General features: G+C 38.9%; 1 protein-coding gene across 2 annotated transcripts in view; it reads right to left on the bottom strand.

Moving 5' to 3' along the window:
• Positions 1-4327: 4327 nt before the first annotated feature.
• sec24a (SEC24 homolog A, COPII coat complex component) overlaps positions 4328-17025 on the bottom strand; it is a 59673-nt gene continuing 46975 nt past the window's right edge. For both annotated transcript variants that reach the window (XM_041193882.1, XM_041193883.1), the window contains exons 19-23: positions 12611-12748; positions 12418-12522; positions 10496-10588; positions 10105-10208; positions 4328-5700 (exon numbers count right to left, since the gene is read on the bottom strand). In XM_041193882.1, the coding sequence (XP_041049816.1) occupies positions 5586-5700; positions 10105-10208; positions 10496-10588; positions 12418-12522; positions 12611-12748 (555 nt within the window). In that variant the 3' untranslated portion in view covers positions 4328-5585. The remainder of the gene's footprint in view (positions 5701-10104; positions 10209-10495; positions 10589-12417; positions 12523-12610; positions 12749-17025) is intronic.

Genomic DNA, 17025 nt, shown 5'->3' with positions numbered 1-17025 from the left:
CCATAATTAATATTCTCCATATTTTTTCCTCAAATATAACTACGCCTCTTAAATCGTGATTTTACAATGGATATTTTTTTAAAAAACTAACAGAAGGTGCCCAAAGCTCTTTACAGTAACCAGAAATGAGTTTAACAGCGATGCAGCTAAAGCCAGGAGGCAGATAGAAGTTTAAAGTAAGGAGGTTAGAAATGGGAAGGCTGGCAGAAATTCAGGGCAGGCATGGTTGTAAACTGAGGAACTCACCAAATACATTATAATCCTCAGTTCTATTGGTGTATTCTTATATACGGTAACACAGATCAATGAATAAAGTTCTTCTCATCATAACCTGACAAATACCCTGAAAAAAGTCTCATAACATTACAACTGATTCAGATTAACGCACACAAAATGAATTGGCTGGTGACTTGATTAATCCTGTTTAAATTAGCCTGAGATGGCTCAGCAGATAGCTGGCCACACATTTACCTGACTTTAGAATACCATACTGACGTCAGAGCTGGGTTTAACCTATTTGTCCACATATCTATGTAAAGTGAACTGGCACTGTTTCTCAAGGGCATGCAGTCAGCTTTCACAGTTGAGTGATCAGCATTTTTGAAATGTAAAAAATAAGAGCAATTGAGTGGGAAACTACATAAACCCAAAAGCAAGTTTGATCCAGCATTCAATAACTAGTGCAAAATCAAAAATGCAGCATCATCTCTTGCAGGTGTCTTTGATTGTTCAGATGGTGGCCCACACTTCAGCTTTACATTGCAAGCTTTGCACTGGCACACTGCGAGTTTGGCACAGTTCCAAAATTAAAGTTGCAGGGTAGGTTAAGCCCTGCTGGACAGAACGAAGCAAAAGGTGGAGGCAAACTTTACAAACTTAAGACAGAGAGAACAGAGCAAAAGCGAACAGTAATTTCCAATTATCAAGCTCTTTTAGTGTAAAAAAGAACTCAAAGCACTCACGCATAGGCACACAGAAACACTGCATCCGGAACGATTTGGATCAGTGGCCAAAAGCCTGATTAAAAACTCAAAAAAATCCATCTTTAAATAAAAGTTGGGTGGAAAAGTTTGGACAGGAAATTTCACTGGGATTCAGATGAAATCTTTGCTGCCTATATTGGAGCAAATGAAAAGAAGAAAAGCCTTGCTTGTGGGTGGGGTGAGGGAGAAATCACTAGTCTCCACGATCAGTAGAATGGGGAGGATTTTTGTTTTTACATAGGATTACATTGGATATACAGCACACAAACAGGCCATCTGGCCCAACCAGTCCATGCCGGTGTTTATGCTCCATTTGAGCCTCATGCAAATCCATCCATTGTAACCATCTATTCTCTTCCTCAAACGCATGTCTTTTCCCTTAAATGCATCTATGCTATTTGCTTCAACTACTCCTCATGGTAGGGAGTTCCTCATCCTGTCTACTATTTGGGTAAAAAAGTTTCTTCTGAATTCCCTATTGGATTTCTTGGTATCTTATATTCTAGTTATGGCTCTTCCCACAAGAGGAAACATTCTCTCTGTATCCACTCTACCAAAACCTTACACAATTTTAAATACTGTGACCCCATTAGCTCACCCCTCAGCCTGATCATCCTTTACTAATATCTCTACCCATGCATTTCTGCTATCATCCTTGTAAATCTTCTCTGCACCTTCTCCAGTGCCTCAATATCCTTGCTATATTGTATCCAGTACTCTACGTGTGACCTAACAAAGGTTTAATACAAGCTTAGCATACCTTTCCTTACTTTTCAATTCTCTCCATCTAGAAATAAACCAGAGTGCTTGGTTTGCTTTTTTTTAATGGCCTTGCTAACTTGAGATGCAACTTTTAGTGATTGATGTATTTTTACTCAGATCCCTTTGTTCCTCTTCCCCATCTACACTTGCACCAAGTGACGTGACCTCCTTATTCTTCCTGCCAAAACGTTATACCTCATTTATCTTTGTTGAACCTCATTTGAAAATGATTTGCCCATTCTGCAAGTTTATTAACGTCCTCCTGTAATTTGTTGCAGTCGTTCAGTATTGACTATCCCTGACCCGCCAAATTTGGTATCATCTGCAAATTTAGAAATTGCCGTTTTGATTCCAAAACCCAAATCATAAATTGTGAACAGCAGTGTCCCCACCGCTTATCCTTCTCCCCCATCTCCCTACCTTCTGCCACTCTGAATAACTACCCTTTATTCCCACTCTCTTCTTGAAGGCAGCTAGCAATCCATTCTGCCATTTGTCCTGACTCCACATTTGCTCACCTTATTCATTAGTTTATTATCGTGCACCTTATCAAAGGTCTTTTGAAAATCTAGATAAGTTACATCTACTGCGTAACCATTGTATTTCCTGTTACCTCCTTAAAAAATTCAATAAGGTTGGTCAAGCAAGATTTTTCCTTTTGAAATCTAATGTTGACTGTTCATCATATGTCTCATTCCTTGATGTTCTTTTATTCTCTCCTTTAGTGAGGATTCCATTATTTTTCATAAGACTGACATTAAGCTAATTGGTCCATAATGCTGTCCCCCTTCTTACCAATATAGGAATTATCCACTAGTCCTGTGGCGCTATACCTTTTTCTAACAAATTATTAAATGTCAGTAGTAATACCTCTGCTATGTCTTCCCTACCTTATTTTAAAATATGTGGATACAACCCATCTGGACCAAGGGTTTTGCCCTGAGTTTGTTTAGTTCGTTCAACAGATCCCCTTTTTAAAATTTTAAATGCACTTCTCATTTTTCTGAAAAAAGTTAGCCACTTTGGGAGAAGTGATGGGCCTACATCACTACACATGCAAAAATAATAAACCCTGCAAATTCTTCTGGAATCAGAGTTCCAAATAATTTATGCACCGCATGTTTACATTACTTGTAAAATTAATACGGAAACAATCATAATGACAAACAGATTGAAAAGCATAACAGGTTCTTTTCTTGGGAATAACAGCTTTTTACCCCCCAAAATCTTAATCTGACCCGTCAAATCTGCAAAATATAGGAGTATCCAAATGTATGACAAGTGTAAACTGACCATATCAATTGAAGTGGTTGCCATCAAATGATACACTAACATTATTGGCAAAATGTTAATTATCCTACAAGTTATTGGATATTTTCCAAAGAACCGATTTGCATGTCAAAGCATATTGCTTCATTCAATAAAATTCTGCAATAAGAGCTCCATTTAGGTTACACTTTGTGGTCCACAGGGGGCAGGCTGAATTCAGTCCAGAGGACGTTTACTGCCAAAAGTTAGCTGTGTAACCCCAGACAGATCCTAGATTCTTCCCTACAAAGCACATTGCCCAACATACTAAAAATCAAATAAAATTTAATAAGAAAAACCTCAGATACAGGATAGTTCCTCAGATAAGGCAGTTCAGACCATGAAATTTGGACTTTGGATATTTCCTTGGGCTTAATACACACATCAGCACAAAGGTTTATAACCAAATCTCAGTGATATATATGCATATACTCCGAAGCACAATGACTTCATCCATCAGAAGAGCCAACTGTCTCAAAATATAAAAGCTGTTCTAACTGCATTTGAATGTTCCTCACCAATCCAAAAAGGCAAAGTACCAATAGCAAACTGTAAACAATAGTCTCCCAGATAGCTTCAGCACCCAGAAGTTTGCCACTTATGTCCACCAACTATAATAGTTGTACTATTTGTTGAGCTGCAGGTAGTAAGCTCTGGAAATCTAACTTTCCAATTAGGTCAGTACAATTTATCCAAATATTTTATGCTCCTGCCAATAACAAGGGTTAATTTAATGAAATGTCTAACCTTGGTAAAACAATTGCCAGTAACATCCCACTAAGCTACCCAAAATGCAAAAGTGCTCATGAGGACTGAAAGGTCCCTCAAGTCATGATATGTAACTCTAATTTGAATGTGTTTATTTGAAGAATAGAGTCAGAAGACTATATTAAATAGACATGTGAGAAATGCAGTTACATGTCTTTAGTTTTAAGCCATTTCAAACCCAGAAACTGCTAGGCTTGGAACAATTTGTTTTCTTATCCCACTTTTATCATTCAAACAGTCATCTTCCATCACTACCAAACTCAGCTGTGAGTCAGACAGTCGTTTCACAGGAAGTTTCACTTTACAAATTCTACCCACACCCACTTCTCAAAAACAAATCTATTGAGGTACAGTTCACGTTACTAATGTTCTTTTCAATAATTTCAAAAGGGTAGGTACAAGCTGCTGAGTAGAAGTTTATGCACTATCACGCGCTCCAAACCACCCCCTCACCACCCCACTGAAAAAGTAAGGAATTGTAGAACACAAGGCCTCAGGATTAGACATTTTTAAGAGAATTAGGATTTAATTTGTTACAATTTTATACACTACTTTACAAAATGCAATTTACTATTTACAGATTACATTTTATAGTGTATGGACTTTCAAATGACTATTTGTGGTCCCAGATACTGTTACAGCAGGTTTTGCAGCATCAATTTGTTCACTAATTTAAACAATTCTGTATTAAAAAGCATGTCTGTAAAATACATATGTCCCCAATGATTTCAAAAGTGTTTGTTCTCTTCAAGTAGAAATATCAGACATGGTAGACAATGTTACGGGCTCTGCCTATTAGCATATTAGAATCATTCAAACTTAAATATCAAGACAAATTTAAAAAAGATGATGCACATGATACTCCAAGCACAAAGATGTGGTAATATTAGCAATACAGCAACATCAATATAAATCACACTTTACCATATGTTGTGAATTACATAAATAAGTCACTTTTGCATAAATCTGTATTTTCCTAGTAAAAAAGCAGGAGAAACTAGAAAAATATAGCTAATTTAAGATAATGTTACATTGAATGTGGTCATATCTAGCTGATTCAAGACCAGATACAATGATACAGGAGAAGAAATTTTTGGTGACAAGACCAGAATTGAAAAACGTCTTTACCGACATATAAGATTACAAGCAATGACTTCAAGTTTGCCATATCTCTAAATTTCCAGGTGTAAAGACCACAAATACAGAAATAGAGATAAAATTTCAGTTACATTTTCATATTCTTTACAAGCATCTCCTGTAATATTGTGTCTGTTCTTCGGGAGGGCGGGTGTGGGGGAGGGAGACGACATTCAACCATTGCTTGATTTGAAATCAGAAATTTACACCAAACTCTACACAGTGATGATTTCCTCTAGTTTCCACAGCTTTTACTACAGAACATTTGAACCATGCATTACACAAGTGTGTGACATTTAAAAACAGCCCCACACTCCCAAATGTAGAAACCCAAATCTCATGAACAGAACACCTAGGTTTTCACAACTGTATGAGCTAGGTTTAACTAGGCAAACCTTCAAAATGTTAACAAAAAATGGCTTCACTATTTATAATGTTTTGTCATCCAACCTATTAAATATATTTCCATACTGTGTGGAAAATGTAGATTGGCTCAATGAAAGCTAGAATGTTTGATTTACAAGGATACCAATATTTAATTATTTTAATTTCGTACATAAATACTGGTACCCCTTGTACCAACACGAGCTGTCTCCACCCAGCTGAAGCTTGCATTTCTTTTGTGGATCATTTATTCACTTGCTGTTGTATGTGAAGTAGGAACTCATAATAAGACAATGCTGACTCTGTTCGATCTTCAACCATGTTCTGTAGGAAGCTGGCCTTAAGAGGGCTCTCATCCCTGTGTCAAGGAAATAAGTGAAAAAGCTCAGTTACTAATGTTAACCTGCAATATTTATACATATAACATTTTAAACAGGATTTTTGAAGTGCTCAGGTATACAAACAAGTTTATTCTAATAGGTTAAAAAATGAGCTTCAAAGAAAATCTGGGGATCTTAATATTTATTCAGGATGCTGGATGAAAAAAGACCAGGATCCTCCTTGTTCACCTTCTACCATTCCAGTAGTCACAAAAGACTTGTGTCTTTCATGGACATTGATGCAAGTCCATGCAGTGAACAAAAAAAAAAAGACTTGCATTTTGGGATGATCAAATATCTGTAAAATTGGTACTTGAACATTGCATTGGAGTAAGATGCAGTTTTGCTTGGTTTGGTGGTACTTTCAGGATTTCAAAACCAACAGTTTCTAAACACTACTGTAAAAGGAATTGCAAGTTTCTTTAACTATCCAAGGTCAATAGTGTGTGCACCATAGGCTTCCAAGATGTGTCCAAGAACATGCTGTTGCTTCTTTCAGAAAATTAAACCTCCCGAACTTTGTAAAAGTCATGACACCCACCTCCTAGCCACGCTCAAATCATATAAAAGCCCCACTTTTGGGTATTTCCTGAGACAGCAAAACAATTGCCATTTTCTCTGAAGTGGAAACTGCAAATGTCATATATAAAAGTTTTGCTACACTCGAGATCCAGTTCAAAACATGTTAAGACAAAAGAGGGAATTTCATCTCTTACATGATCAATTGCTCACTTCAGGGTTGTTCATGGTAAAGCAAGTTATAAAACACAAAGTATTTCAGTCCCAAGAGTTCCTCCATACCACTCCACCTTCAAATTTTTTTTCTGCATTCAATGCACTGTCTGTTGTTTCTTTTGTAGATAGTAAACTTCTACATTTGCCAAATACCTAATTATATGTAGAGATTTTACACACTGAAGTGCATGACTGGTTGAAATCAGTGACATAATTTTAGGCAAGTTTTTTTCAATTAATTCTTGGGAAGTGCATGTTCTGAAAAAGACATTTAAATCTTGATTTCCCTTTGCTAATAGCCCTTGAAAAGACAGTGATGGGCCAGCTTCCTGAATTGCTGCAGTCTCTGTGTTGAGGAGCTCCCACAATACTGTTAGAATTCTGGTATTTTGACCCAACAACAAGGAAGAAAAATGATATATGTTCAAGTCAGGATAGTGTGCAACTTAGGAGTGGAGTTTGAAAATGATAGTGCTCCTCTGCATCTGTTATCTTTCTCCTTCAAATTGGTGGAGGTCATGGGTTTGGGAGGTCATGGGTTTGGGAGGTCATGGGTTTGGGAGGTCATGGGTTTGGGAGGTGCTGCTGAAGAACCCTTGACAAGTTCCAGCAATACATCCTATAGATAGTACCACACTGTAGCTACTGTTGATGGACACAGAGCGCTGTTTAGGCTAGTGGGTGAAGTGCCAATTAAGCAAATTGCTTTGTCTCGGATGGTGTCAAGTTTCTTTGGAGCTTAAACAAACAAATACCTTGACCAGGTCAATTATTCCCGAATAAACCTATTCTGCATAGGTTTTTTTCAAAATGGGTTCATGGGCTGTGGAGTCACTAGCAAGTCCATCACTTTCATTACCTATCTGGAGTTGCCCTTGACAAGGTGGCACTGAGCTGTTGTCTTGAATCGCTGCAATCTGTGGTGTAGCGACATTCAGTGTTTTAAGGGAGGGAGTTTCATGATATTGATTCATTGATCAAAGAATGGGATTTCTAAGTGTGGAAGGTATGTGACTTGGGGGAAACTTTCAGGTGGTAGCGTTTATGTGCCTGCTACCTTTGTTCTTCTATGCAGTAGGGGGTCAAGGGTTTTGTAAGTGCTTTCGAAGAAGCCTTGGTGAACTGCTGCAGTAGAAGGTACTTACTACAGCCAGAATGCCGGTGGTCGAGGAGTTAATGTTTATGATGGTGGATGGGGTGCCAGGCAAGCAGGCTGCTTTGACCTGGATGATGGCAAGCTTGAGTGTTGTTGAAGCTGCACTGCAAGTGGGGAGTCTGGAGGAGAGTTACTCACTGCAGAGTTCCCAGCCTCTGGCTTGCTCACGCAGTCACAGTATTCATGAGTCTGGTCCAGTTAAATTTCTGGACAATGGTGATCTCCAGCATGTTGATGGTTGGGGATTTAACAATAACCTAAGAATGCCTTTAAAATTAGCTGCAGGGCTTGATAGGACTGTCATTCACACCAAGAGGGTGCCAGCTGAGTTACCCAATCTTAGCAACAGTTTTATGGGTACTATAAATAGCATCAACTATATAGTGCCGAAAAGGAGATTTGGGGAAAAAAGTGAAAATTAGTTCTCAATGCTGTACAGTTGACATCTGCAGGAAGTATATACACAGATTACAGCGAATATGGACATGGGTGCACACCTTTCCATCTTCCCTTCAAAGTTGAAAGACCTTTTAAATTTGGTGATGGTAAAGTGCTACAATGAGTCAAAGACTCATGTTAACAGACAAGGAATCTGGGAGAGAAAGACAAAATAAGTATAAAGCAACGATAACATTAAGAACACAGAAAGCAAAGTAGTCCTACAATTGTAGGAATTGCCCTGCAAGATGATTATAAAGTTTTATAAAAGGTACACTAAAGGGCTCCCAATTATTTGGAAGTATTGCAAACTGTGAGGACAACGGTATAGAACTTCAAAAGGACAGACAAGTTGGTGGAGTGGGCAGATAGGGGCAGATGAAGTTCAATGTGGAGAAGTGTGAGGTGATGCGTTTTTAAGAGGGTGCAGGACCAAAGGGACCTGGGTGTATATGTGCATAGATCATTGAAGGTGGCAGGAGAAGTGGAGAGAGCAGTCAATAAAGCATACAGTATCCTGGGCTTTATTAATAAGGACATAGAGTACAAGAGCAGGGAGCTGATGCTGAGCTTATATAAGACACTAGTTAGACCCCAACTGGAGTATTGTGTACAAGTCACATTATAGGAAGGATGTGATTGCATTGGAGAGAGTGCAGCAGAAGTTTACAAGAATGGTTCCAGGGATGAGAAACTTCAGTTATGAAGATAGATTGGAGAGGTTGGGTCTGTTCTTGGAGAGAAGGCTAAAAGGAGATTTGATAGAGGTGTTCAAAATCACGAGGAGGCTTAGAGTAGATAGGGAGAAACTGTTCCCATTCGTAAAAGGGTCGAGAACGAGAGGGCACAGATTTAAAGTGATTTGCGAAAGAAGCAAAATGTGATCAGAGAAAATTTTTTTTCGCAGTGAGTGGTTTGAGTCTGGAATGCACTGCCTGGAAGTGTGAAGGAGGTAAATTCAATTGAGGCATTTAAGAGAGCATTAGATGATTATTTGAATAGAAACAAATGTGCAAGGTACAGGGAAAATGCAGGAGAATGACACTACATCATGATGCTCATTCGGAGGGCTGGTACAGAATGACAGGCCGAATGGCCTCCTTCTGCACTATAACAATTCTGTGATTCTGCTGGCACTTGTACTGGACAAAAGCTAACTGTTAAAGTTGAAGCTTGATTTACACTTTGAACATTGTACATTTGATTGTACATTTCACAAATACCCATACATCATTTCTATTCCAATAAGTGAACAGCTGAAAAAATAGATTACAATAAATTGTTCTTTACTGTTAAATATTAATTCAAAAAAGCATATTCAATACAGTGGAATAGTTAAGCGCAGCTATTGTGAATTATTGTTTGATTAGTGGATCAATTGAATGTGGCATTTTGATAAATGGTTACCAACCCTCTAAAAAAATATATTAGTAGCAGCATCAGTAAAGTATACTGAAGTTTTGAGAAGGGATTTTATATTTAAGCCTAGTTTAAATTTCAAATTTCGTCCCATTAAAAAATAATACACATTAAAAAAAATGCTAGAAAGAAATCAGAACTGAGGAGTTACACCTGACAGGAAAGATCAAACCCATCAGAAAAGAATGAACATGCTTTGTCCCAGAAAAGAAAGTTCTGAAGGGTGACCTGACAGTGGGTCTTTAAGAACATGGAAGGGTTTGATAAGGTAGATGTATAGAAAGTGTTTCTACTGGGCAAAGCTGGAAAGTGAGACTACAACTAGGGGGCCATAAATATAAAGACAGTCACTAATAAATTCAATAAGGAATTCAAGAAAAACTTTTTATGTAGGCGGTGGTAATCATGTGGAATTCGCTATAATGGAGTGGTTGAGGCAATTAGTAAAAATGTATTTATCTAATTTCCTTTTACACACAAGAGGGAGAAAAGGAATAGAAGGATATGTTGATGGGGTTAGAAAAATGGTGGAAGCAAGCTCATGTAGAGCTCAAGCACCAGTATGGACATGCTCGGCTGAATGTTTCTGTGCTGTAAATATTAGGTAACAGGTACAGTGAATTGCATCACTTACTTGATCACATGGAGCACAGGAAAGAATGGTCTTTGTTCCCGCAACCAGGAGATAAAGGTTCTAGTTCGCTCAGATTCAGCAGTGTCCAGTTCTGGAAGCTGTGTCTGTTTAATAGAGATAAGCATAAAAGATAAATACAAAAACAGTCTGCAATGATATCAGATCCTGAAATAGCTATTGAGAAAGGGGGAAAAAGATATGTTGACATTCTGGCAATAGCTCAAACCTCGGGAATGAAGAGCACACAGCCATTATGAAATGGACTCTATAAACTTAAGAGTGTTGCAGCTTGCATTTATATAGCATCTTCAGCATAGAACGAGGTCATAAGGTACCCACAGAGACAAGGAGAATGGATTTTAGTTGTAATGGTTTTATATACTTGACCTACCATGTTTTGTGGTATGGAAACATAATTGGAAGCACCAAGAACTTGGCTCACAAAGTTTGGACAACACCTTTTTCCAACCCAAAGATAGAGTGCCTGAAAGACAGAAAATATTGGATTTTTTTTCAAAAATTATTAAAAATTAACTTCAAGCTATAATTGTGGACTGGGTGGCACTCAGAGTTGGGAGAAAGTAGGGATAAAGGGTTCATTCTCTGACGAACAGGATGTAACCAGTGGTATGAACAGGGATCCATACTGGAACCTCAGCTTGTTACCGTGTATATCTTCATCCAAGTCACTGAGGTGGAGAGTTACATGTCCCTACGTGCAGACGATACTAAGTTAAGAGACAAAGTAAGTTATGTCCATAGAGGCAGAAAGTTGCAAAGGAACACAAGCAAAATAAGTGAGCAGGAAAAACAAAATTAGATGTATTTCAATGTGGGAAACTGAGAGGAATTCCACTTTTGATTTGAGAAAGCCAAATCACGATATTTTTTTTAAAATGGCATGTGACTATGAGCTGTGGGGAAGCAAAAGCGTTTAAGAGGCACAAATCACACGAAATACAGAGTAATCAAAATATCTACTGGAATGTTGATCATTATCTCAAGATCATTGGAATACAAAAATGAGGAAGTAATGCTTCAATGGTGGAGCTCTGGTCAGATCCTATCTGGAGTAAAGGGTTCAATTTAGGCACTGCATCTCAGGAAGATTATTTGGCCTTGGGTATAGTGCAAATTCACCTGAAGTTTATCAGAGTTTAAAGGGTAATTTATTAGGACAGGGTTCATAAACCTGACTTGGATTCCCTAGAGTTTAGATGGTTTGTGAGATCTGATTAAGGTCTTTAAAATGATAAAATGATAAAAGGTTTCAATAGGGTAGGCACAGAAATTATTTCATCTGGTGGGCCAACCAGAACAAGTGAACTTAAAATTAGAACTAGGCTATTCAGAAGCGAATTCGGGAAGCACTTTTTCACACATCTGGAATACTACCAAAAAGGCTGTGAATGCTGGGCCAATTGAAATGTCAAGACTTAAATCAATAGATTTTTGTTAGATGAGATTGTAATAAGATATGGAATGAAGGCACGTAAATGGATTTTAGGTACAGATCCACTTGATTGGCTGAATGGGCTCGAGGAGTTAAATTGCTTACAACCTTTTTTGCGCAGGCCAAGTCATTTGGATCAGGGGAATAATTATGGTTGATATTTAACAGAGCAATTTAAATGAGGAGAACAATCCTTTAATTTTGGATTCTAACAATACTTATATTCATAAATAATGTTATAGTTCCAAAGAAAAGTAGTAATGGACTCAAAACATTAACTCAGTTTCCCTCCCCACAGATGCTGCCAGACCTGCTGAGTTTTTCCAGCATGTTCTGTTTTTATTCAGCATTCAAGTATTTTGCTTTTATTCATAAATAATTTTCTGTTAACCTTTCATTAAACACTCTTCTTTAACTAAGTGGCAAAGATTGAAGAAAATTGCTCACCATCTCAATGAGACGTGCATAGGTCAATCCAGCACATCACTAAACTTAAGTTATCCCACTACCACCCCCTCACCCACATAAGTTGTAAGGCCAAACACTGTTTTTGTGTTCTGACTATAAATAATCTATAAACCAAATCAGCATCTAAACCATATGCTGGGTCAGCTGTATCACCAGGAAGCAGAGTTTTTCACTGTGAGCAAGAAATTTGCACTGCTAAAGAATAAAGCTATAATGAAAGTATTTCTATAATGAAATCTTAACTTTTAATGGTTGGCCTCTCAATAAGAAAGCAGTTCTGCATTATTTTTGGCAAATTAAGAGTAACATCAAATTCTTAAAACCAACTATGATTGTTGAATAGAAGACTGGTGAAAACAGGAGTTAAAGAACTATATAACTAAGTCACTTACAGTGCCAGCATCCATTAAGAAGGCGCCATCCCTGTTTAGTTTCTCCACAGACAGCTGGAGAATTGGTGGCTGAGGTATGGTTTTATCATTAATGTTAATGGATCCCTGCAACAAAAAAATGCATTAAACCATAGCTCAAAGTTACTTAATACTTTCAGCATTTAACAAGAGATTAAGTACGAAGGAAACCTACTTCATCTGACAGATTGTCCATCCTGTACAGATTCGGATGAATCATAAGCATGAGGTAAGACACAGGCTGGTATTTCACTTCACACATGGAAAAGACACGGTCATCTAGCCTTGTACTTGTCCCAGTTCTGAAAGCTTTCTGCAATAAAGGAGGACAGTCATTAACCATTGCAAGCACAGCTGGAGAATAAAAAAATGTGAAAATGCAGATTGATAAGCAACATTTCAACATCCTGAGTAAAATTAGGACTTAATACCTGTAGAGTCATGTTCCAATTATGTTAGTTTTTCTGCTTAAAAGTTGAAACTTAGGCAATTAGTAGTAAATTTAATCAAGTTGATATGCCTATGCAGTATGTTTAATCTATTTTCAATACAAGATAAGTGAACACCTGACAGAACAATTAAAGGAATAGTTTAGAGCAATGTTCTAATTTGATTGTAACTTAGCATTTGCCCAAATAAATTTCCATATTCAGCTTTGGAAAGTTGATAATGCTTGATATATCTTATTGTTAGAATTCTTTGAGATAACGAGTAGGCTAGACAAAGGAGAGCCAATGGATGTTATCTACTTGGACTTCCAGAAGGCCTTTGACAAGGTGCCGCACAGGAGGCTGCTCAGTAAGATAAGAGCCCATGGTGTTAGAGGCAAGGTATTAGCATGGATAGAAGATTGGCTGTCTGGCAGGAGGCAGAGAGTGGGGATAAGGGGGTCCTTCTCAGGATGGCGGCTGGTGACTAGTGGAGTTCCGCAGGGGTCAGTTTGGGACCACAACTTTTCACTTTATACATTAATGATCTAGATGAAGGAACCAAGGGCATCTTGGCTAAGTTTGCAGATGATACAAAGATAGGTGGAGGGAAAGGTAGTATTGAGGAGACGGGGAGGCTGCAGAAGGATTTGGACAGGTTAGGAGAATGGGCAAAGAAGTGGCAGATGGAATACAACGTGGGGAAGTGTGAGGTCATGCACTTTAGTAGGAAGAATAGAGGCATTGACTATTTTCTAAATGGGGAGAGAATTCAGAAGTCTGGAGTGCAAAGGGACTTGGGAGTCCTAGTCCAGGATTCTCTTAAGGTTAACTTGCAGGTTGAGTCGGTAGTTAAGAAGGCAAATGCAATGTTGGCATTTATTTCGAGAGGACTAGAATATAAAAGCAGGGATGTGCTGCTGAGGCTTTATAAGGCTCTGGTCAGACCACATTTAGAATATTGTGAGCAATTTTGGGCCCCGTATCTCAGGAAGGATGTGCTGGCCCTGGAGAGGGTCCAGAGGAGGTTCACGAGAATGATACCAGGAATGAAAGGCTTAACATATGAGGAACATTTGAGGACTCTGGGTCTATACTCGATGGAGTTTAGAAGGATGAGGGGGGATCTGATTGAAACTTACAGAATACCGAGAGGCCTGGATCGAGTGGAAGTGGGGAAGATGTTTCCATTAGTAGGAGAGACTAGGACTTGAGGGCACAGCCTCAGAGTAAAGGGAAGACCTTTTAGAACAGAGATGAGGAGAAACTTCTTTAGCCAAAGAGTGGTGAATCTATGGAATTCATTGCCACAGAAGGCTGTGGAGGTCAGGTCATTGAGTGTATTTAAGACCGAGATAGATGGGTTCTTGATTGGTAAGGGAATCAAAGGTTAAAGGGAGAATGGGGTTGAGAAACTTATCAGCTGTGATTGAATGGTGGAGCAGACTCGATGGGCCGAATGGCCTAATTTCTGTGGTCTTATATGTTTGACTATTTTTTTGCAGAAATAGTTATTCTTAAAGGGAATGTTCAACAATACCATTTTTAGTTCTCCACATTAAAATTTATTGTTACATGGGTTGGATTTGACCAGATTCACCAGTTTTATTCCATCTCGATGGGTGAGCCATGAAATATAAAGTTTTAAAGCGGCTAACTTTAGACTCAGGTATACTCTTTCCAACGTTCATGCACATTCAACATTTATGAAGATACAGCTGAAAAGATTAACACATTCAAGACCAAAAGAGAGAAAGGTGTTTAAACTGACATCTTCATGTACTGCCAAAATACTTTTAAAATTTGATCATATCCTGGGGAAAGAAAAAATATTTTCCTCCATTTTCTTTGGCAGCATTTGACTATTAAGGTGTGTGGTTAGTAAAAAATCCCTGAAGCTGTAAATGTTTAGATATCTCAGATTAAAGGGGTTGATTGAGCTGCTAAATATTTTATAGGTTCCTGGTCACCAAGCATCAATTTACCAGAAATTCTCTTCAGTGTAACAATCAAAGTTGAGAATATTCATCACTGTAGGCAAAGTGTTTCAGTATTCCACCTTAGTGTTTCATCCCCTTCCCAAGATGACACCAGTCTACAAACCGAAACAGAAAGTGCTGATAAATGTGTTCACTGTCACCCCTGACCTTCGACCCTCCAATCAGAAGGTCGAGGTGTACATTGTGGATCCCTGAGGGTCTCGGATGAACCAGTGGAATGAGTTAAAGCCAGTGTGTTGTGGCTTTGTAAATATAAGCTTTCTACTATCAGAGCAGCCAGTGCTTGGAGAGTGGATAATCTTCGTACAGTTGCAGGGTTACAGCTACAATAAAACGTTTGAATTTCAGAGATATTTTTTCCGAGTCCAAAATACTCCATCCACGAGCGTTCACTATGCCTGTCCCTTTTCCTTCGAAGCTGGAGAATCCCCTCGCCTCTAACAGTGGATATAACTTGAACTTAAGTTAAAGCTGCTATACAATATTGCTGCTGTCAATTACCGACCTGATGCTTCTACTATTAGGGCTCTTTCCAGTTGATCTTATGGGCTCCTCTCCCTTCCTGTTACTAGTAAAGGCTAATGCCTATTTACCTGGTTATTTACCACATTAGACCAGGTTTCCTGAACCAAATTTTGCTCTTGATTCAATTTCCCGGGCCACACACTGATTGTTCAACAGCTACTGGATCATTACCAGTTGTTTACTAGCTCCTTAGCTGAGCTTTGCTTCTCTGCTGGCTCCCAGACAGGTGTTTGCTCATCACTTGCACCAAGTTAAACCTTTGGTCCCCTCTGGGCTGGAAAATCAAAGTTTGCTTCACTGTTGCCTCTTGCATGGTAGCTTCCCTTCAAAACTTTGGATATCAGACTTTATCACATCAACTACTACTCAAAGAACTTTCCTCATCAAGCCTAACTCTCCGCCATTGACCAAATAATTTAAGATTTTCCCGTGTCCAACCACATTCTGGCTGCTGGTCTGGACATAAGCCGTCAGCATGCACTTTTTCTTGGACATTTCTGAGCACTGCTTTGCTCTTTCCTCCATCTCATTCAATCGTGCCTCCTCCCAGTTCATTCTTCAGAAACCTAGCGTCTCTCAATCCTCCCTCTTTGCCAGACGCAAACTTACCTTTTCAGCTGCCAAAAGCCCACAATTTCCCCCCGTCATTCCCATTATGCTACCTTTTGCTAGATCTCCATGTTAACCATCCTCCTTTCACCTCCGGGAATTAAATTCGCCAATATCCTCCTTTCCAGCTTATTATCACTGAACAACCCCTGCATCACCACCCACCCACCCAACACCACCACAGGGTCATCAATCACCATACTGCTCTGCCTCATCTTAAAATGTTTGCCCTCTCACAAACCAAGCCATTAATATCCATCACATACTATGTTGAACCACGATAGCCTACAACAGTAAAAACAGCAGTAACCATTTGCTTTGGCCGTCAATTACAAAGGAGCCACTTAAAACCCTGTACTTAGCAATTTAAAGGCCCACTCCAGAAACTCAAGTACAAAATCTAGGCTGATGCTCTAGTGCAGTACTAAGAAAGTGCTGCATCTTTTGCATGAGACTTTAACTAAGGCCATGTCTACCCTCTGTGCATGATTGCCCAGGAGAGAGAGGGAAATTCTTCTTAACATCCTGGACAAAAATTTATCCTTCTTCCAATATTACTGAAGCAGAGCAGGTGGCCTTCAACACATGGTCATTTGTGGAGCGTTGCTGTACACAAATTGGCTACCAGGTTTCCCACATTACATCAGTGACTACACTTCAAAGGTAAATAATTGGCCATAAAGCACTGTGGGGCATCCTGAGGCCATAAAAGAGGCCATGCTATAGGCGCTATTTGACTCGAATGTCTGCTGTTCTTTACCTTCCACACAAACATATGAAGCTACCCAAACTTACCTCATGCTCAGTGCTATTCACCCATCACCCTGTCCTCAGTGGCCTACATTGGCCCCAATGCACAGAATGTAAAAACCTAATTCCCATCTTCAAATTCCTCCAAGGCCTCAACCAACCTAATTCTGGCAACATCCCCAGAGTCTTACATTAACTCCCATCATTCTATCTTCAGGCTCAGAGTTTGTGTACCTTCTCTTGCTTTTGGTTCAGCATTGGTGATACAGCCTTCAGCT

This window comes from Carcharodon carcharias, chromosome 8, assembly GCF_017639515.1.
Source record: "Carcharodon carcharias isolate sCarCar2 chromosome 8, sCarCar2.pri, whole genome shotgun sequence".
Lineage (NCBI taxonomy): Eukaryota > Metazoa > Chordata > Chondrichthyes > Lamniformes > Lamnidae > Carcharodon > Carcharodon carcharias.
This window is presented reverse-complemented; position numbering and strand designations above follow the sequence as displayed.